Source organism: Lycium barbarum, chromosome 1 (assembly GCF_019175385.1).
Source record: "Lycium barbarum isolate Lr01 chromosome 1, ASM1917538v2, whole genome shotgun sequence".
Classification (NCBI taxonomy): Eukaryota; Viridiplantae; Streptophyta; class Magnoliopsida; order Solanales; family Solanaceae; genus Lycium; species Lycium barbarum.
Window position 1 is genome coordinate 3,288,635 of NC_083337.1, and position 22,968 is coordinate 3,311,602.

The following is a 22,968-nucleotide window of genomic DNA, read 5'->3' on the forward strand; positions in this document are numbered from 1 at the left end:
AACCCAACTTATTAATAATATCACAATTGATCGCAAAATTGATTGACTCTACTAATAGTTTAACAATAACTTATTGATCTAGTGATAATGGAATCAATGTTGTTTGATTATATGAATATTTGAACGTCAACGTATTCACCTGATAACAATTAAATATCAAACGAGTCGTCCAATGAGTGATTAAACCCAACTTATTAATAATATCACAATTGATCGCAAAATTGATTGACTCTACCAATAGTTTAATAATAACTTACTAATCTAGTGATAATGGAATCAATGTTGTTTGATTATATGAATATTTGAACATCAACGTATTCACTTGATAACAATTGAACATCCAATGACCCGTTCGATAAGTTCTAATGTAAACAACCAACAGTTTCATAAACAACTTCGTGTTGTTTAACATAAACAACTACTATTTGCTTAAGCAACAATCGATTGTTTGCTAAGTTTTCACAAGAATTGGGGTTCTGTTGTAAGCAACTAGGAGTTGTCGAAACAACTTTTTGTTGTTTATTGTAAGCAACTTTTTGGGTTTTGTTAAAAGTTTTTGATCTTTTAATTTTCGGAAAAGGGCCACAATTACCCCTGAACTTTGAAAAATAGTTCATTCATACCTTTCGTTATACTTTAGGGTCAATTATACCCTTACAGTTATACTATGAGGTCAATTATACCCTTATGTCTAACTGCTGCCACGTGGCATCATCCCAGCCCTTCAAAAATATTTTACCCTCAAATAATTTTTTACCCACTAAAATAACTCAACTCGATCCGAATTTTTTTTTTCCAACAAAACTAATACGGATAATTTTTCCAGCAAAAAAAAATAAAAATAATTCCGTATTAGTTTGGGCTGGAAAAAAAAATCGGGTCGGGTTGAGTTATTTTAGTGGGTAAAAAATTATTTGAGGGTAAAATAATTTTGAAGGGCTGGGATGATGCCACGTGACAGCAATTAGACATAAAGGGTATAATTGACCCCATAATATAACGGTAAGGGTATAATTGACCCTAAAGAATAACGAAGGGTATGGATGAACTATTTTTTAAAGTTCAGAGGTAATTTTAGCCCTTTTCCGTTTAATTTTTTACCCTAAGTTTACAAATATTTTAATGGATGAGATTTTGGGTTTTGTTAAAAGTTTTTGATCTTTTAATTTTTTACCCTAAGTTTACAAATATTTTAATTCAACCCCGTCTCTTCATAATTAACCCCTAATTAAATGTTTATAACAAAAGAAAAAAAAAAGAAATAGAAATCCCCTATTCTTGATTCTACTCTCAAAGATCCCTTTTAGCTCATTTTCCCTACTTGCTCCAACTAACTCTAGCTATTATTATTAATCTTTTGTACTTAAAATTTTCACCAAAGCACACTCTGATTTGTTAGTATTGCTATAAATCTTAAAAATGTATATTCTTTTCTGAGAATTATTTTTCATTCATCAATCAAACACCGAAAAATGTTTTCTATGAAAATGACTTTCATCGTACTGACACCACTATTTTGTGACAATGAATGTGAACTTCGTTTTTTGCCACTAAAATACAAGTACAACAGCAATTAATCAATCACTGTGTGAGAAGGAAAAAAAAATGGTCGAGCAAGAAAAAGTTCATAATTTCATATATCAGATTCAACAAATTACACCCCTAAGCATACTCAGTTGACCACAAATACAGGGGAACAGCCTATCCAAATCTTCCGCAAAGAGCACAAAATATTATGAATTCATATAAAAATAACAAGGAATAACAGTGACCTCTAACCACTAATGATAATTTAAAACAATAGAGAATTCGCGGTACTAATAATGAATAATGGCTAAAAATAGCATACAAAATCCTTGAGAAGACAAGAGCCTTTTTATGCAGAGGTTTTCTTGTTTGGTTCAAAAACATACTTGATAAGTGAATCTTTGATTGGTAGCAATTCAGGGAACTCTTTCTTCAACTTTGATGCATCCATCTCATTGTTACTGCGAGCTGCAACGATTACCTTGGCCTGCTCTTCCAATGTGAAGTTAGCCCAAGCAAATGCTGGGTCGATATACTTCTTGTACATTTCCAAAATCTCGTTATGGCTCACAACACCAGGGTTTGTGAAGTTCCAAATGCCCGTGAGGTTACGCTTTGCCATCTCAATTGAAATCGGAAGAAGCTCATCCAATATGGTCATACTGTTAGGAATATTGACCACCTTATTGTAGCGGCTAATCTTGGTAATCAAATTGCGAGGGTTGTTGAGGTCTCCAGATATTGGCATGCGGACTCTGAGCGTGCAAACATTGTCATAATTTTTCAACAGCTCTTCAACCTAGTTAAAGAAAACAAGAAAACATATTAATGTCTAAATCAGAGAATGATGTTGTATTATGGGTCAAAGTCTTAAGGAGTGCTTACCATGGCCTTGGTCTTTGAATAGAAAGAACCAGCGAAATTGGGTGTGTCTTCCTCTTTGAACCCAATACCGGAGCCTTCTGGGTGCTTAGCATCATACTCGAATATGCAACCAGTGGCAAAGTTCATCACTAGGAGACCGTGCTCTCTGCAAACATCTGCCAAGTTTAGAGTACCAGCGACATTTGTGCGAATTGTTTCTGGTTTATGACTCTCGCACCAATCAACGTTGGGTCTACCAGTGACACCAGCAGCATTGAAGACATGTGTGGGCTTGACAGAGTTAATGTCTGCCAAAAGCTTTGACCGATCCTCCAAACGTCCCTTACCATACTCGTACGGGATCCCTTGCTTCTCACACAATTTCCCTAGCAAACCGCCAATCCACCCGGTCCTACCATAGATCAAGAACTTAAAAGGTGATTTCTCAGGCACGGTCTTCGAAGATGGAGCTACCGTTTGGGTTGTTTCATTGGACTTTCCCGAGAATTCGGTAGACCCCGAATCATATTTCTCAGCTCCATCCAAATTTCTTTCTATTCCACCGGGCATCATCAGCATTCTAGGATGGGGAAGCAATGCTCCGGAAACATCTCCCCACCAATCAGGGTTATTCTTATACCATTCAATAGTCTTTTTCAAACCCTCTTCCCATATAGTCCTCTCTTCCCAACCCAAATTCTTCAACTTCTGATCATCCAGAAAGTACCTCTGGTCATTAAACGGTCTGTTCTCCACAAACTGAATGCTTTTTTCTGAATCTATGTTAAAGAGTTTGCATATATCTTTGGCAACATCAATCACTCTTCTCTCTTTTGTAGTTCCAATGTTATAAACATGACCGACCTCTCCCTTGTGTAGAACAACTTCAAAAGCCTCAGCAACATCCTCACAATAAAGATAGCTACGTACGTTACCACCATCTCCGTGGATAGGAAGAGGCTTTCCCTTCATGGCTAAAAGTATAAACTTTGGGATTAGTTTCTCGGGAAATTGGTTTGGTCCATAAACATTGTTCCCTCTTGTGGTTATAACAGGTAACCCATATGATCTACCGTAAGCCATAACAAGCATTTCGGCTCCAGCTTTTGTGGCAGAATACGGGTTAGTGGGAAGGAGTTGTGAGGCTTCATGGTTTCCTACAACTGCATCCTCATCGGTCTCTCCATAAACCTCGTCCGTGCTGACGTGGATAAACCTTCTGATCTGACCAGTAACTTTGCAAGCCTCTAATAGTACGTGGGTCCCGTAGATGTTGTTCTTGGTGAACTCAAAGCTATTACCGAAGGAGTTATCAACATGGGTCTGAGCAGCAAAATGCATTATAGTGTCGATGGACTCGGTGATGAGAAGGTAGTTCACAAGATCTGCACTGGCGATGTCTCCCTTAACAAACTTGAAATTAGGGGAAGATCGGGAAGGAATAAGGTTCTTCAAATTTGAACAATAATCAAGTTTGTCAAGGACAACGATCTTGTAGTCGGGGTAGCTCCGGACAAGCCTGTTGGCTACATGGCATGCAATAAATCCGGCAGCTCCAGTAATGAGTATATTCTTAGGGGTGTATGTTGACATCTTGAAGCAAATTCTACAAATGGCAAATTCCAAATCAATGTTAAGGTTTTATAGTAAACTCAGATCCATCAGTAAAAAGATTAATTTCATAAAAAACTGCTTCTTCAAGCCAACACTTGTGTAGCTAACAACAAAAAACACACTGCAAAAATGTATGAATTGACAACTATATATAAACAATCAACAACCCCTCAACACTTTGCGGGGGGTGGGGGCGCTGTAACGTGCTTCGGCTAAGTAACTAAAAAGATTCCACCCTTCATCAGTTGTACCTTCTTTTAGGGTGTGCAACGGAGGTGGATGCAGAGTGGTGGTAATAGGTTCATCTGAACCAGTACTTACGACACGGACCATAAATTTTTGCGCAAAAATACACGAAAATCGCACCAAATAGTATATATCGACCAATAAATTTAAAAAATACATTGGATTCAGCTTAAAACATTAGAAGTTGAACCTATAGAGCTTATATCCACCTCTATGTGTATGCGATGAAAACAAATCTATAAACAACATAGAAAAATAAAAAAGAATCTCGCTTCTGATCAATCAATCGACTACTCCTTAATACAAAACTAGTTGTTGTTGGCAATATGAATCCTCTACATATTCTACTATATCCGTGCTCATATCATTCCAAAATTTGTCCTTTCAACGACAATCATGTTTTCTAAATATCATCCCTCGATCACTATGAATTACACCTAGTATAAACCAAGCACCAAGATGAAAATGAAACTAGTCAGGGTTGGCGATACGAATCCTCTATATATTCTACTCTATTCATGCTCATTTCAATCCAAATTTTTTCTTTTTAGGGCAAATCACAGTCTCTAAGAGCCCGTTTGGATTGGCTTATAAGTTGCTTATACGCTGTTTTCAGCTTTTTTGAGTGTTTGGCTGGCCAGCTTAAAGTCATTTTCTGCATAAAATAAGCCCAAAAAAATAATTGAACCCGTTTGACTTAGCTTATTTAAATTAGCTTATAAGCTGAAAACAGCTTATAAGCCAAAAAAAAATAAGTTAGCCTACCCCAACTTATTTTATTTTTTCCCCATCCAAACAGGCTCTAAATCTCATCTCTCGATCGCTATGAATTACAACTAGTATAAACCAAGCACCAAGTTAAAAATGAAACAAAACCAAAAAAAAAAAAAATAGACCTCAGATCATTAGATCCGAACTTTCCCTACAATGATCATCTAATTCAAACACATCTCTATTAGATCTGAATGAATTAAACAATGCCACTTACAAAATGAATATAAAGTATAAAAAAAATAAAAAAAATTAAAACAGATCTAACCTAAATACAAATGTTATATAAGAGATCATTACTAATAATACAGAGATCAGTAAATATAACAAAATTATAAGGTCATTTTCTTCTATTCAAATCGTAACGGATATCATAGGACATTATTTGCTTAATCGAGTAATAAATTATGAAGAACAAATTCAATTAAGTGAAACTAGACCTAACCTAGATTACAAATGTTATATAAGAGATCAGTAAATAAAATAAAACAAAACTGTAACGTTATTTTCTTCTATTCAAATTGTAACAGATAATAATATCGTAGGAGATTAATTGTTCAGATTCAAAGCATGGTAATAAAAATTAAAAAGAGCAAAATTTTAATTAAGAAAAAAAAAAAGATTAAGAGAGAATTGATGAAATTAACTTACTGATATTAATCCTGATTAGGATCCACACCCCAACTGAGAAGAAAGAAAAAAAAAAAGAAAAAAAGAAAAAAGGAGTGTGATTCGGGTTTTTATAGAGAGAGATTTCGGACAAGAAAGATTAAGGAGCGTGTTTTTCTCTATTTATAGATAGATAGATTCCACAACCAAAGAATAATTCAGAAAAATAATAAGTAGTAGTAAGTAATTGTTCTTCTCTAAAGTTACAGAAAACTTAAAGCAAAGAATAATAAAAGAGAGAGAGAGAAGGGGGGTGAAAATTGCGTTTGGCCATAAAAATTATTCACTTTTTTTACTTTTAGCGTTTGGCCATAAAATTATTCATTTTTTTTCGAAGTTGTATTCCGGAATACTGAAAACAAGAAAAATTTATTTTTAAAAAAAAATTTACTTTTTTCACTTTTTTACACTACATTTCACAAAAAAAACTACAATTTCAAAAACTATGGCCAAACACAACTCCAACTCTAACTTCAAAAATTCCAAAAAAAAAAAAAAAAAGTTTTTGATATTTATGGCCAAACGGGGCTGTGAAAGGGAAAAAGGTAAGAGATAAATAGATACTTGCCATCTTTAAGTTATATTGGTAAATTTTAATATATTTAATTTTAATTAATTAATAAATATATTATATTTGACTTTTGTTGAATTATATTACCGATCAAATGTGATGGAATAATAAATGTGAATCCAGAATTTAAAGTTTATGAGACCGTAAAATTAATATTCAAATAATAATTAGATTCACGTTTATATATATTTAATGAATATCTTAATAAAAATATAAGGTCTACGCAAATCATACTTATGAACCCATTAACTATGCTTTAGATTCGTCAAAGTGCAACCGTTAACAATTATGGTACATTTATGATTATTCATAAGCGAAGAGATCTAAAGTGTATAATTTAATTAATTTAAAGTTTAATATGTTCAGTCAGATATCACACAAATTAAAATTAAAATTTATCAATTATTAAAGTATCAAAAATACGATTAACCTGAAAGGTAATGGTGAAGGGGATTCATTCATTCCATATTTACCAACTACCTCCTCAACAATGGGTCCTACTCATAAAAAGGCGAACAAAAAGTACTTTCTCATCTCATATTAGTCGTTCATATTACTAAAAATATTTGTTATAAATTACTTGTCAATTTACAAAAATAAGATAGAATTAATTAAATCTTTTTCATCCTACGCTTAATATTAAGTGTTCTTGAAAATAATCAATAGTGGTTAGAGTGCATCTATTAGAGAGAGATAAGAGTAAGCTAGTAAAGATATTTTTTTATAATGATTTCTTAAGGGGCGTGTAAAAAAGAAAGTAGACAAGTAATATGAGACGGAGCGAGTATAAGAATGTACCCGTTCGACGTTAATATTAATCACACAATTTTATTATGACCAAGTCATAAATTATTGTTAGAATGTGCATTACATTACAACAGTCTTAACATATTACCATGTGCGGCTATGCATTAATATACAATTACTTTAACTCAATATTTCCTCATATCATTTATGGCATTCACCTAAGTAAAATTTATGAAATTCTAATGTCTCTCTCACTCTTTGACATCTATGAGTATGATTTTCTACTCGAAGTGTATCTTGCAGTGGCGTATCCACGAAATTAGCAAGGAGATTTAATAGAAATGCTTTTTTTCCCACACGGTGTCCAGTATCCGCACTGAAGCCTGATTATACTCAGATTCGCACCGTATAGGGCTCCATTTGGGGGAAATTCAATAGAAATGTTAATACGCAATATTTATTCCTTGTCAGAAGAATTCAATGACATAATAGAAATATAAAATATTTATTTTTTACTCTATTTATGCCTTTTTTTTTTCTTTGACACCTATACCTATGATTTCTTATTCAAATTTTATGTAGTTCAGAACAAGGAAGAACATAACCAAATCCACGCCTAAAGCCTCCTCCTCCTACTCACTCATAAAGCAACAATTACATGAAGAAAATGCTCTATTTGCAAAACTAGAAAAATACATGGAGTAGTTGGTGTTCATCTCGAAAAAGGTTTTAATGGTGAAAAATTTCTACTCGAACAAATATAGTATTATTCCTTATGTTTCATTTTTGTGTGGCATACTTCCTTATTAGTCCATCATTGAAAAAATGATACATTTCTATTATCTTTATATTCAACTTTATTCTAGATAATTTGTTATTTTTTTTTGTAGAAATCCTATAACATATACTATTTAAGATTACACATTTTAGATTATATTTTTAAAAATGATGTACTAAGCTAAAAAACTGTCACATACATTGAAAATATAAGAGGTATATGGTGGAAGTAAAATTTCAAATCAACAGACAAAATCTGCGCATAAAAGGGATATTATTTGGAGAATCTGAATCAAGCATCAATCAAATCAGATGACTATCGCTAAGAAGCAAAGACAATGATCTGCTGAGGAGCACAAATTAATGAAGTAATAAATTTAGACGAAGGGAGTAATAATCTATTATAGCCGATTAAATAGAACTGATGGTGTAAAAATTCTTTAGGTTATATTTTGTCCAGAAGAATGATCACTTCTTAATAATCAGTCATGTGCATATATTTTTTTTCAATTTATTGCTGCCTTTTGTTTATAGCTGCACAAGAAACCTCTTAAGTATACAATTATCTTTATATGGTCATAGATAGAAGAAGTGTTTAATTGAATACAAGAAGAATGATGGAAATCGCAAGCTTAGGTTGGTTGCAGTTTCTCTGTCACTAAACACCTTCATTCAACATAACTATAAGTGATTCATAGACGGGAATGTATGCAAAAGAGGTGCATTCAGTATTTAAACTAAATGAATTAAAAGTTTTAGTCCTTTTAAAACACGGGTTCAACAATTTATATTTAGTACGTAATATTAGTATTTTTTAAGGCTTTTCACGTTATATATTTAGTCTATACCGAAAATGAAGGGTTCAATTCAATCTACCATTAACATTTAACACCATAGGTCCGCCTTTAATTTGCCTGCATTTACCTCTATTAAGATAATTTGGAACAGGACAAATTCAGACAATTTTTCTATGGATACAAGGTTTGATGGTCGAAAATCGAAATATGTTGTGGACCAATGAGATTCTAAGATCTCAGAACCTCAGCTGGAATATCTCATGCCTAAACTTCATTCCATTGCACAAATCAATATTTTGGTGTTATTTACTCTAATATTTGTTGACTTCAAGTACTATAAGTATAGGGGTGGATTTAGGTTTTTGGACGATGGATGTGTGGTCACTTATCTAATTTTCAGCCCGACCTATATATATGTGAAAGTTTTAGATTTATACTATTTTCCCACTGAAAAATATATAGTGGCTTTTAATTTTCACTGAATGTCGGTGGAAAAATCTAAATAGTAACTTTTTCACATGAAAAAATTAGGAAGTTTCTCAGCATTTCGATGAGAACCTTCTTCCTTTCATGCGTTTTCCCAGTGAGCTGGTTCAGTGGAAACGAGGTGGGAAAATCATGTTTTATAGCACAAATTTCCCATTGAATGTCAGTGGAAAAAACCCCTATTTCTAGTAGTGATAGTTAATAAAACCTAAGAGTTGTTGTTGTGTGACTAAGAGGTCTCAGACATGACCCTGAAAATATCAATCTTGACCTCGGATAGGTCTAGGGCTTCAACTTAGATTTGTTGAGAGATGTATGACCTCGGCAGAAAGGGGGGGGGGGGGGGTTCTCCTCAAACTCAAAGGAGGTTGTTGGATGCTTTCTACCGTCGTCTTATGTGATCTCATGTTTTTAATATGGAAAGGGGACAACAGAGGCAGGGTTAGCTACTTCATTTGAGTAAGGCGCCAAACATGCTCTCTCTCTTTCTTTTTTTTCACAGGTTCAAGCTGTGGAAATAACCTCTAGCAGAAATGCAAGGTCAATCTGCTATAGTAAACCCACTGTGATGCAACCTTTCCAGATATCTCACGGATAACGGAAGCTTAGTGCATCGAATTGCCCTTTGATTTGTATATAAATTAATTAATTAATTAAAAAAAAAAAACTTCACGCTCACACTATAAACTTACTCCGGATAGTAGGGATCTAGTAGCTCAGTTGGTTGGCTACCTGAACTCTCATCTTGTTGGTGAGGGTTCGAATCCCCACATTGTAATCCCCTTCTCCTACCCCTATGTAATAAAAACAATTTTTTAAAAAAAAAAAAAAAACTTACTCTGGATCCTGAACTCCACCGAATCTTTAACACATATCTGTCCAGAGGAAAGCAAAAAATATGCAAAAGCGAGTGGAAAATATTGCATCAGGAAGCTAATAGGAGTTTAAAAAACAGGAATATTTTTACATGCTTTTGAAAGATGATCAAGAAAGAAACCTATTTCCTATACAAAACTTTGTGAATGTATCGAATTAAAGCAAACGTCACAGCAGCAAGTCCTTCAGAGTAGTTCTCCCAACATCATCCACTATTTCCTGAAACAATGGTGCAAAAAGAGAGTGAAAAATATTGCATCAGGACAATGGATCAAAATTCTACTAAAGACAGTGGATACAAGTGCAATTACAATATTCTATATCTGTTTTAAAGAGAACGACATCTTCCGATAAACTTTTTTTTGTTTTTCATTTTACCCTTAAATATCATGTTCTTATAGTTATAGAATGTCATCACATGTTTTAAACTACACTCTTAAAGCACTTTCGGTATAATTGTCAAAAGTATATACCCTCCATTCCTTTTTAAGTCGCTTTTAGCCTTTTAAATTTGTCTCAATATTAGTGATTTTTTAAAGATAAAGAAGATATATATATTTTTTTCTTTTCAAAATTATACTCGTCTAATAAATAACAAATTTCTAGCCTTCTAGGAAGACTTTCAGAACTTCTTCATATTTTTCTATGCATATACTAAAGGATGTTTTAGTAAAAATAACCCCTGGCTACCTTAACTAATACTATTAAATGATCTTCTTAATGAATGCGTCAAACCCTTAAAAATCACTCAAAAGGGGAATGGAGGAGTAACTTATTTTCTTAAATTTCGTGTCTAATCAAATACCACATGCAAAAATGATATTACAAGAGAAAGTCAAATAATAAACCAACTATACTTAAATCCCAAATTAGTTATAAGTGACTTATAAATCTTATACATCCAATCCTTCTACTCAAGGATCATTTATTCTCAATATTACTAGTAAATAATTTGTCTTTTAAGCAAACAATAGGCTCTCAAGCTATCTTATCTACATTATATAAACTTTTCACTAGCTAATTACAAAAGAAACTTTTGACAAACACCCCATATATGTAAATATATTCTTACACTATCAATATAGTTTATAATCTGTAATAACATAGAATTAGTTAAGTCAACTACAGTAATACTTATCAAAGAGATTGACGGTAAATATAATTTAACTGACCTGGTCAATGCTGAATGGATCATTGTCAACATGATGAACTGGCCTGCCCCTCTCATCATACAAAATAAGCCCACTGAATCTCGGCAACTCACACTTTTCACCCATAAGTATTGGCCTTTGCCACACGGGCGAGTCCGAGTTGTGGCTCTGCCACCTGGCGGACTCGCCCTTAAGTTGACCTGCAGCAACAAGTAACGGAGAAACTCTCTCAGCACGACTCTTGCTCCTTTTGTCCTCCCACTTGCTCGGCCCGCTCCAACGTACCGTACTTGTCAGCACCTTTTTCACACACATACTATTCAAACTCAGTAGCTTTGACTCAGACCATTCTATGTCACGGGCCGGGCCCACTAAGCCCTTTCTCCTAGTTGCTGCTCTTCTTTTGATAAAAGCAACAACTATGCAAATTCCAATGATTAAGGAACAAGTGCAAATGAAAAATGCAATGGATTCTTGAGTTGTGAGTTTCCATTTGTCTTCCAAGTTCCATAGAGCTGCTTCCATTTTTTTGTTTCAAGAATGTGCACAATTATTTTTGATGAAATGGTAAAGAGAAGAGGATAATGAGTCGATGAATGTATTTGGAAAAAATAGAGGTTGCTTTGTATAATTGGACTAAGCTTTTTCTGAAGTCCACCGACACTTAATTCTATTTTCGTGCTAACATTTACTCACCGTTTTGGTTTTGGAAGGAATAAAAGCCCTTCACGAGATATATGTAGTAGGAATTAAGGAATGCTCTTGCCAACATACTTTGTTCAAACAAACATACACACACAAAACAGGGAAAAAAGTTTAAGTTTTATCCATTTATGTTGTTATAAAGATAGTTTACATGATAAGTCATTTAAATATCAAGTATTCTAGGAAGTGTGTTTCAGGGTGTGTTAGGTGTGGAGGAAAATATTTTTCAATATATGTTTTCCAATTTTTCATATTTGATCGATTAAAATATTTTGAAAAATATTTTCTCTAGCAAAACAAGTTCTATAAAAGTCAAAAGAAAATGACTTCCCAGTGGAAGCAGTTAAAACAAGTCCAATAAATAATATTCCATGCTTATTATTGTCTCCCGTGCACCCCAACACTCCCCTCCACCCTACCCCACCCGACCCGCTCACGTAGCCGGTAGCACCTACTTCCCCCCCCCCCTCTCCACCAACAACACCCCCCCCCCCCCCCCCCCGTCTCCATATAAATGATCCTAGGACAATGTTCTTTGTTTACGTATCAAATACTAAAAAATAAGAAAGAAAATTATTTATTTTTCAAGTAAATATTGCTTAGGAAAACATTTTCCATCATACCAAACGCACCCTTAGGTTATCATTGTGATTTAAAATGTTACAACATGTTAATTAGGACCTTTTCGAGTTACTGTTCAATGCTATTACATACTACAGAGTTAATTAACATGCAATTACATTTTAAGTGAACTTAATTATATAGTAACTATTTTTCTTACCCCATCAGTTAATGGAACTTAGACTATTTACAATAACACAATTTTTAATCAGTCTTAAGTAAGTTCACTTACAATTTAAAGATCCTAAAGTATATTTTCAGTGATCATGAATAATTTATTCCCAATATTTTATATGAGTGGCAAATCGAACTTCGAGCTTGCACAGATCTTTAAGCTGAAAAACTGAACAACCCATGACTAGTATGGTCTTGAATAAAAGTCTTTAATTTCTGGGACTTGAAACATTGATAGATGCACTACTTTGCACTACTTACACTCCACTCCATTTGTTATTTTAATGCCAAAAAATCAAAGATGAAAGACTGCTGCTCCCTATTAGTTATGATCCATGCAAATTACATCTGGTACATTTTATTTTATTTTAGCACTATGATAACTTCACAAAGATGAAATGTTACCATTTTGTACTTACATTTAAAATGATATTAGTATCTCTTCTAGAATTTTGATTCATTTATATCCATAGATAAAAGTCTTGTATAGGACTTTACCCTTAACGGAGCTCCACCATGAAATTGGTGGATTTCACATGTCCAAATTTACCTCTCAATTTTTTGTTATGGTTGAAAATTAACCTCAGGTTAGGGTTCTGACAGTCGAGGACAAAAATAAAATATTTTCCTTATTGCTTAATTTGACATTGCTTAATTTCGGATAGTATAGGAGCAAATTTGACCCCTTTTCCCTATTTTGTTTAAGGATCCAATCTCACTGTGTGATTTTGTGATAATGCAGGATCCTGTTACTCCACCAACCAAGAGATATTGGCTATCCATTAATTCAGGTACATAGATTTTTGTCATTGGCAATGAATATGCAGAATGGACAGTTAGTAACTCTTTTTTTTTTCCAATTGTTAATGGACAGTTATTGACTTTGACATCATAGTTCCTAGTGGCAAATGATATCAGGAACCTATGTTTCACGGACTCATTAATGCAACAACATTTTTGAAGAGTCCGAGTTACATAGTCAGAAACTCTTTCATTGTTTTTTAAGTCCAGAAATGTGCTTCTCCTTGGACACCTTTTGATTTACTTTGCCCCAAGGGTGTTAAATATCAAAGAGTCCATATAAAGAAAGCAGAAAAAAGGATTCCAAAATGACAAGTTCCAAATTCTCAATTATTTCCCCAAAATGCTGACAAAACAACAATACAATTCATTGGACTTTACTGTGTAAGCAAGTTACAACCAGCTTGAATACCTTGTATTCTTAGGGGCTGTTTTTAGCTGTGAGTATTAGAAACAATTCGGATCAGATGCACGACAACAAGATTCGTCAAGAAGAAAAAATTGTCACGCGATGAATCAAAAGGCGGTGTGAAGATCAAGAATTTTATTCATTAATAAAATCAATAATGCAGTAGCTAAAGCACTACAAATTTACAGGGCGTAGATACTAACGAGGTAAACTGAACTGAGAAATGCCTAATTTTGGCAAAGAGACCCTAACACTAACCAGATAGGCAGATATCATGCATGATGTATGTTTTGACAGTTTCATCATTGAATCTCCGATAGGGCTGCTTCGTTAAACGAACATGCAGATCTTGAATTCTTTTAACTCCGAGGTGGATTTAATCCATTCTAAGTCAGACCATATTGGATGGTGCCAACCTCTCGGTGAGCAGCAGCAGCAACAGCAACAGCAGCAGCGCCAACTGCACCAAATTGACTTTGTGCCTGTAGTAGTTTTGCATCTATTCCAATTTGACCACCCAATTGAGATACTTTTTCTTGTGTCTGATAATACGGGTTGGTGTTGCATTGTGCAGGTAGGGGTCTAAGTTGAGTGGTGTCCTTAGCTTCTGTCCTGAACATATACTGTGGAGAAATGCCATGAGGGAGGCCACTATTCTGTGTATGTACTCTTCCGTCATTCGGTAAAATTGGCCCTACAACTCTCCCAGGTTTGGCTGAAAAGGATAGAATGACTATTAGATAACAATCCAATAAACATGCTGTGAACAAAATCCTGTACAATATTCATGTGCAAAATTAGCCCATGAAAACATGACCCGCCCATTTATAAGTTCAGCCCAACCCGCTTCAGTCTATCAAAAAATTGGGCTAATATGTAGCCCAAATTGACCCATGGGTAATCTTGTCAAAATATTTTCAAAAGACATCATTTTAATTTGATATGTTATATATATACCCATAATAAAATAAAATAAAATAAAATAAATAGTTTTATTAGGTATTAAAACATTATAAAAGAACAAACAAAGAAATTAAAACTTACTCCCTCCGTTTCAATTTGTTTCTATGGTTTTGACTTGGCACGAAGTTTAAGTAAAGAGGACTTTTGAATCTTGTGGTCTTAAACTAAGGATATGTGGAATGTACAAAAACTTGTGGTCTTAAACATACCATGTGGAAAGTTGGAATTTAATAGTTGCCAATAAGGGAAAGAGGCATTCTTTTTTAAACGGACTAAAAACGAAAGTAAGACAAACAAATTGAAATGGAGGGAGTAATAAGAATTGGGCAGCTCCGGTTATGACTGCAACCTATTTCAGCTCAAGTAACTTTAGAACAGGTCAATAACACGCCCATTTTGACCTGCTCAACCTGCCTATTTGACACCCTATATATGTACATTCATTGAGGGTCTGAGTAAGACATGATCATGTCTGATCCACATTTGATTCCCCTTCATTCGTGGGAGGGTATAAGATTAGAGGCTTTTTACCATAGTTGAGTTGCAATTGAGATCGAGTTACACATGGTAAAACAATTGACTCTATTCCATCGACAGGCATTTGATATAACATCACATCACAAGACCAAACGTGTACTACATGTTTAACTATACCTCCATGGACTCGATGTAGTGGTCGTGAAATGTTTTGTTTAGTTCCTGAGATTTTCTCTGTGACTCTATCAGTAGTTGCTTTTTCTGTTGCTTGTCTATGATCAAACACAGAGAAGTTTTGCCTAGCTTTGGGAGGAATGGTGCTGGAATTGACCGCTGAACTGCACACATTTAGGGACGTGATCAAGCCCAATATAAACAAAGAGAATATGAGACAGCAAGCGGGAAAGTATTCCCCACTATGAAACACTTCTTATTTTCTCTTATTGATGGGAGGTTCAAAATAGTCCCTTATGCTTGAGGGTAGGTCTAAAATAGTTCCTTTAGTACACATTTAACAGTTTCGGTCCTTTAAGTTTGCCAAAAGTTAACACTTTTAATCTCCATCAAATATTTGTACTTCCAACTGTGAGGTCCGCTAAATATTTTCTATTTTCACAAATCCGATTAAATTTAACAACCAGAGTTCGGTAAATATCTGGCTGAGACCAAAAGTGATCACTTTTGGCAAACTTAGAGGACCAAAACTACTCAAGTGATACTTAAGGGACTATCTTGAACCTACTACCAAAGATAAGGGACCATTATTGTCATTTTCTCCAAAGAGAAGCATACATGAAGGGAGTACTGGTGAAAAGTAACCAACAAGATTGACAAATCGAATCCTGTATAATCATACCGAGGAAGAGAGATGTGCTTTCTACCAAGAGGAATAACTGGCTCACTTTTACCATTATTTTCCTCAAGATAAGCAAATTGCCTTCTAAACTGACCACTTGCACTACAAATGTAAACGATTTCCACAAAGTGAGATAAGATCAAATATGCTAACTGAAAGTAGAGATAAGCATGAGTCAAGGAGCTTGTTAGAACCTAGGATAGACAAAATTTGTGCCATCATTTCCAGATATGTAATCCTTTTGAAGTTGAGGATGATATTCCAATATCTCCCGAAAAATTAGTTCCTTGATGTCCTCCTTTGTTACCCTTTGCCTCTCAAATTCAAATTCCAGATTTGCTATTGGTCGACAAGAAGGTTCCCTCTCAATCTTGGCCAGTCCCTTGAAATAAGGATCAGACAAAGCCTGAAAGAAAGGGAGGAGCGGGCAAGAATCAGTGGAAGCAAAATTAGAACCAACTACTAAGCAAGATAAGGATGAGCATAGAAGGATACTTCCTCCGTCCAAATTTATGTGGCACTCTTTCTCTTTTAAGTCGGTCCCAAAAGAATGACACATGTCTATATTTACTAACAAATTAACTTTAAAATGCCTATTTTACCCATAATAAGATGATTTATAGCCACTACAAATATCTGATTTTAGACCACAAATTTCAAAATTTGTCCTTTCATTCTTAAATTCTGTGCCAGTCAAACACCTTTACATAAATTGAGACAGAGGGAGTACCATTTATGCTAATGTTAAAATCATGAATATATTAGGAGGCACAATAACCTCTTCGGCAGTAGGTCGATCCTTTGGATCAAATGCTAACAACCTCTGTAACAGCGGGAGCACCAGAGGATCTGAGTTCGGAAATTTCTCAGTAAAAGGAACTGGGTTCTTTTTCCGCATGGTTTTCAAATACTTTCTTGCCTTCTCATTACGAACCTGCACAGAAAGAGAGGATGCTCCACTATAAATGTGTTGCAAGATAAGGCTGATATCCAGTCATCCACCAACCCAAAAAAAAAAAAAAAAAGTAGACTGAAGGGTTTTACCCCAGCTATGGTATCAACTGACGGCGTCCCAAGAAGATCAGTCATCAAATCTAACTGATGAACAACACTTTTGCCCGGGAACAATGGTTTTCCTGTCAGTACCTCCGCAAAAATGCAGCCTATACCCCAAATATCAATGGCAGGTGTATACTGAAAGGAATGCAAGCACAATATAGAGATTTAGAAAACATCAGTAAAAGCCTGCTGGAAAATTAACGCAGTACCTGACACAGTTACCTGAAGAATAGATAATTCAACTTCCAGGAGAGTTCAATAGTCCTCCCTGAACAAGAACGGTTTTAATCTACACGTCACTCTTTAATACGCTTATAATGTATTTTTTTGAATAACTAATACGCTTATAATGTATTTTTTTGAATAAGTAATACGCTTATAATGTGTTGACTATATAAAACTGGTGTTCTAACCAAAATACCCCAGCTTCGAACAGTATCAGCATATCAGAAGCTGCAACCAGAGTGGGACAAGTACATTTTTGCCTTCCTATAGCTATTGGGAAAAAAGAACCTATACATGATAATTCAATGGCATCAGAACCAACTAAAACTGGCAAAACAGCTAAGGGGTCGTTTGGTTGCTTGAGTTAAGCTGGTATTAGTTATACAGGTAATAATAATGCAGGGGATAGTTATTCATGTATTAGTTATACAAGGTTTAGTTATGTAGGAATTAGTTATGCGGGACTTTAAACTGGCAACCCAACACCGTACTTGATCTGCTGAATTTTACACATACTAACTAAAATGCTATAAAAAATGGTACTAATTATGCTGGTTTTATTACATGAGTAATTCACATCCTAACCAGGAACCGAACGACCCCTAACAGTATAAATGCTCTATCCCTGTCGTAAATTCGTAATGCATAAAATGATTGACTACAGAATGGCCAAACCTGAAGACCTAAGACGGACAAACAAACAGAAAACAAACTATTCATGACTTTCCGCTTCAACTAATTATGTGCACCATATTTGGTGGTGGTTCTCTTCTTACCCTTTTTCTTTGACCAACACCTGGGGTGGGGCTGGCAAAATGGTTAAAAAAACAAGTAACCATCCAATTCAACCCATTAAAAATGGATTGGATAACTGACCATTTAAAAATGGATCAAATATGGATATTAGCCATATTATCCACTAAAAATGGATATCCATACGGATAATATGGATATTCATATTATCCATACCATTTGTTTGTTTGTTATTTTTCATGAGTGCTTGCTTTACGGGAGTTTAAGCTTATTGTGGCTTTTAGCTTGTGTTCTTACCTGACTATCCATATTATCCATCGGTTAGCCCATTTTCTATCCGTGTTAAATATGGAAGGGTCGGATATTTAATCCGTTTTTGTTTAACCCGTTTTGACCCACCCATATCCGATCCGACCCGCTTGTTTGCCACTCCTAACCTGGGGGATGGATGTATTGGAAGGGATGTAGAGTGTATCACTACATGAAAAACTACCACCTACTAAGAAATTATTAAATAGAAGACAAATCAAGCGGCACATTGTTAGCATGAACTACCTTGGAAAAGAAAGATCCACATAGTTCAGGAGCCCTGTACCATCTTGTAGCGACATAATCCTGTATAGTGTGTCAGAAGACAAAAAGTCAACAAAATACATCCAAAACTGAAGATAATAGCAAATAAAATGCACTTCAGGTAAAGTTAACCCTATATCAAGAAAAAATAAAACGACATAAATGACATTGATCTCAGATGGGACAAAGATCTAAAGAAAGCATACCGTCCAAAGTACTGTGCTTGGAGTATCATTGAATGCAACCCTTGCCAATCCTAAGTCACATATTTTGAGTTTACAGTTCGCATTTGCCAATATATTTTTTGGCTTAAGATCTCGATGGTACACATTCGCTGAAACAAACACATACAAGTCAGACACGGAAAATAGAGAGAAAAAAAGAAAAGGACTAGTCACCACATGCACAAGATAATTTACCTGTGTGCATATATTTCAGTGCTCGGAGCATCTGATACAGAAAAAAGCGATGGTGTTCATGTGACAAGTCATCATTAGCCTTGATGACATGGTGAAGATCAGATTCCATAAGCTCGAAAACAACATAAATATCTTTGAAGTCTCTTTTTGAAGGTGGTAACATGATTCTTTTAATGTCCACGATATCAGGATGCCTTAAAAGTCTAAGCAATTTAATTTCGCGCAAAATTCGAATTGCATCAGAGGTGTGCTCGAAAATATCAGTTATTTTCTTAATTGCCACTTTTTCACCGGTATGAGTGTCGATGGCAGCACAAACAACTCCATAGCTTCCTTTTCCAATAATTTCCAGAATTTTATACCTATTTGCCTCTCCATACTCTGTAAAGAACTCGACTTCTTTGGGATTCTGGAACATTAAAGAAAAGGATAAGGAATTAAGAATTTGATCACATTCAACAAACAGACCAATTGGCATGAAGTAAAGATTAAGAATTTGAGGAGTCGTTTGGACATAGAAATATTTTCCTTTCTTTTCAAAACATTATTTGATTATACATTGGAATGATTTTTTGGTTAGCTTATGAAGATGAGTTTTCCAAGCTTAAAAACCAGGCTTTTAGTGAAATTTATTTTTCCCACTAACAAAATTTCAACTTTTTTTCAAGTGCGATGCATGTCCAAACACAACTTCAACTTCAAAAGCTCTTTTTTCCAAGTTTGAACCAAATCTATGTCCAAACATCTCAAAGTCTAGATGAAATGAAAAATTCCAAGATCCATTTTTTTCACTAATAAAGGGTAATGCAGCTAGAAATCTAATAGTGTTAAATAACACCTAAAAACAGATGACTAGTTAAGTAATTAAACTACTACATATCCTCAAGTTCCAAAAACAAAAACATTATAAACCTAATAAAGCTGGTTCCTTTAGCAGCAATATGAACATGAACTTTTTAAAAAAAAAAATGTGCTTCTTAAAATCAAGAAACTGGACGAAAGGGTCTGTTTGGGCATGGAGAATTTTTTTCCTTTTTTAAAAAAAAAAAAAAAAAACATTTTCGAAACATTGTTTGGTTAGTAAGTTTTTCAAGTTTGATGATCAAGACCAGTTTTCAAGTAAAATGCATGTACAAACACAACTTCTAACTTCTTAATACCATTTTACAACTTCAGCTTCAAAAACCTTTTTTCAAAGTTCAACCAAATCTATGGCCAAACACCTACTTAGAGCCTGTTTGGATGGGCTTATGCCTATAAGCTGTTTGCAGCTTATAAGCTAAAAAAATAAGTTGGGGTAGTCTAACTTATTTTTTTTGGCTTATAAGCTGCTTTAGATAAGCAAAGTCAAATGGGCCCAATTATTTTTTTGAGCTTATTTTAAGCACAAAATGACTTTAAGCTGGCCAGCCAAACACTCAAAAAAGCTAAAAACAGCTTATAAGCAACTTATAAGCCAATCCAAACGGGCTCTAAGAGAACTGAACAGAAATAAAAGAATCTCAACTGACACAAAACCCAAATTTCTTCAGCTATAGTCAGTTCAATTTTACTTGTGGGATGATTTTTTGTTTAGTTTTTGAAGACGACTTTTTCAAGTTTGATGATCAAGACCAGTTTTTCAAGTGAATTGTTTCTTCCACTCACAAAACTTGTCCAAACAAAACTTGTAACTTCCCAAAATACCACTTTACAACAACAACATATCCAGTGTAATCCCACAAGTGGGCATTTTACAACTTCAGTTTCAATATTCTTTTTCAAATTTCAACCAAATCTATGGCAACTAAGAGAGCTGACCAGAAATTAATAATTCCAACTGACTCAAAACCCAAACTTCCTCAAATTACAATTTTTCTTCAACTTCAAGTACTCTTTTTTCCAAGCAGCAATATGGTCATGAACTTAGAAAAGCAAATATTTACAAAAAAGACCCTCATATTTCTTCAAGATCTCTCATTAAGTACAACAAAAATCAAATTTTTAGAGATAGGCTATACTTGATTTTCTTCAGCTAGATTCAGTTCAATTTTACTTGTTTTTACTTATATCCAATTCACACACAAAAAATTGAACTAACACTTCTAAGCTTCCCAAAAAGCAAAAATTTACAAAAAAGACCCTCATATTTCTTCAAGATTTCTACTTGAGTACAACAAAATCAAAATACCTTTTTTTTTTCAGCTAGATTCAGTTCAATTTTTACTTGTTTTACTTATATCTATATATTCAATTCACACAAACATTGTTGAGCTAACACTTCTAAGCTTCCCAAAAAGCAAAAATTTACAAAAAAGACCCTCATATTTCTTCAAGATTTCTACTTGAGTACAACAAAATCAAAATACCATTTTTTTTCAGCTAGATTCAGTTCAATTTTTACTTGTTTTACTTATATCTATATATTCAATTCACACAAACATTGTTGAGCTAACATTTCTAAGCTCCCCAAAAAGCAAAAATTTACAAAAAAGACCCTCATATTTCTTCAAGATTTCTACTTGAGTACAACAAAATCAAAATACCCTTTTTTTTCAGCTAGATTCAGTTCAATTTTTACTTCTTTTACTCATATATATATTCAATTCACACAAACATTGTTGAGCTAACATTCTAAGCTCCCCAAAAAGCAAAAATTTACAAAACAGACCCTCATATTTCTTCAAGATCTCTCTTTTAGTACAACAAAATCAAATTTTCAGAGAAAGACAGCAAAAAAATACAAACCTTCTTGCTTTGATCTTGTTGCATCTTAATTTTGAGAATTTCTAACAACCCACTACACCAACTTCTGTTTTCTTCTAATTTTTCCCCTGACCTTAAACAAAAAGATCAGATCAAACCCCAAAACACAGAAATTACAAAATTAGCCACAATTGCACCACCGACTGCTACTACGTATGTCCAAAATTGCAAAAACGTCGTCTTTTCTCTCCCAATTCAAGAAACTAATACTACTCAAAAACTATAAATTGAGCTAAAAAATTAATAATTTTTGAAAGAAACTGAAGTATAATCAAATAGAGAACAAACCCTTTAATGGGTTTTGAAGATCTAATGGAGAAATAGAGAAAGGAGAAAGGAGAGGAGTTTTGCGAAATGTAGGGGTCTTTTTATAGAGAAAAAAGAGTTTGTGGATTGAAAGGATAAAAAAGAAACCAAAAAAAAAAAACTTTATCCGTTCACTGTGCTTTTAGTAGCTGCTAAATGTTTGTTTTTGATTGGTACGGTCTTTTATACGGCAATGTTAATTTTATAGGGCAAAGGGTCAAAAATGTCCCTCTATTTTAGAAAAAGTGCTAAAATATCCTTAAATATTCCTCTCATCATTAATGTTTTTAAATATAGATTTGTCTTAACGGAAATTTCCAACATAATCAGATTCCATTTTTAAACTCGCTTCAATTAAACCGAACTCAACTACATAAAAAATCTATATGCTATCAACTTGTTCCCGAGTCTTACATCTGGACTAGGCACAGGAGAGGGTAACCCGTATGCGTTTTTTATTTAGTTGAGTCGGGTTTTAAAATGAAATCTGGTTATGTTGGAGATTCCGTTAAAATAGGGATATATTTGAAAACTTTAATGACGGGAGGGGTATTTTTTACCCAAATTTATAGTGGATGATATTTTTATCCTTTTTCGTAAAGTAAAGGGACATTTTTTACCCTTTCCCCATCTTTTTAATTTGATGAAATTTCATGGTGTCTCCGTGTCCAATCAAATTAAAATACTTAAATTGGGAAGGAGGAGTATTAATTTTTTTTTTGAGTATATATACATAAGTGACTATAATAACTTATTACTCTATTTTTTAATTATCTTTTTCAAGGG

The 22,968-nt window shown here is 34.1% G+C and overlaps 3 protein-coding genes across 4 annotated transcripts; all 3 read right to left on the reverse strand.

The window, feature by feature from the left end:
- Positions 1 to 1,609: 1,609 nt before the first annotated feature.
- On the reverse strand, positions 1,610 to 5,835 carry LOC132629226 (trifunctional UDP-glucose 4,6-dehydratase/UDP-4-keto-6-deoxy-D-glucose 3,5-epimerase/UDP-4-keto-L-rhamnose-reductase RHM1-like). The gene is made up of 3 exons (XM_060344942.1): positions 5,674 to 5,835; positions 2,413 to 3,997; positions 1,610 to 2,326 (listed from the first exon to the last, which is right to left on the reverse strand). The coding sequence occupies exons 2-3, from the start codon at positions 3,982 to 3,984 to the stop codon at positions 1,877 to 1,879; spliced, it is 2,022 nt and encodes a 673-aa protein (XP_060200925.1). The 5' UTR covers positions 3,985 to 3,997; positions 5,674 to 5,835; the 3' UTR covers positions 1,610 to 1,876.
- A 3,935-nt stretch (positions 5,836 to 9,770) lies between these two features.
- LOC132629256 (uncharacterized) lies at positions 9,771 to 11,911 on the reverse strand. The gene is made up of 2 exons (XM_060344965.1): positions 11,118 to 11,911; positions 9,771 to 10,164 (listed from the first exon to the last, which is right to left on the reverse strand). Exons 1-2 carry the CDS (start codon positions 11,619 to 11,621, stop codon positions 10,114 to 10,116), a joined length of 555 nt encoding a protein of 184 aa, XP_060200948.1. The 5' UTR covers positions 11,622 to 11,911; the 3' UTR covers positions 9,771 to 10,113.
- Positions 11,912 to 13,926: 2,015 nt separating this feature from the next.
- On the reverse strand, positions 13,927 to 22,285 carry LOC132629237 (mitogen-activated protein kinase 19-like). Of its 2 annotated transcripts, XM_060344951.1 has the most exons (10): positions 21,859 to 22,283; positions 19,132 to 19,540; positions 18,919 to 19,046; positions 18,695 to 18,754; positions 17,147 to 17,296; positions 16,881 to 17,036; positions 16,297 to 16,508; positions 16,103 to 16,204; positions 15,424 to 15,584; positions 13,927 to 14,521 (listed from the first exon to the last, which is right to left on the reverse strand). In XM_060344951.1, the coding sequence occupies exons 1-10, from the start codon at positions 21,880 to 21,882 to the stop codon at positions 14,193 to 14,195; spliced, it is 1,731 nt and encodes a 576-aa protein (XP_060200934.1). In that variant the 5' UTR covers positions 21,883 to 22,283; the 3' UTR covers positions 13,927 to 14,192. The 2 variants fall into 2 exon arrangements, with proteins under 2 accessions (XP_060200934.1, XP_060200941.1); XM_060344958.1 differs by lacking the exon at positions 16,103 to 16,204 and having other exon boundaries at positions 21,859 to 22,285.
- Between the last annotated feature and the right edge of the window lie 683 nt (positions 22,286 to 22,968).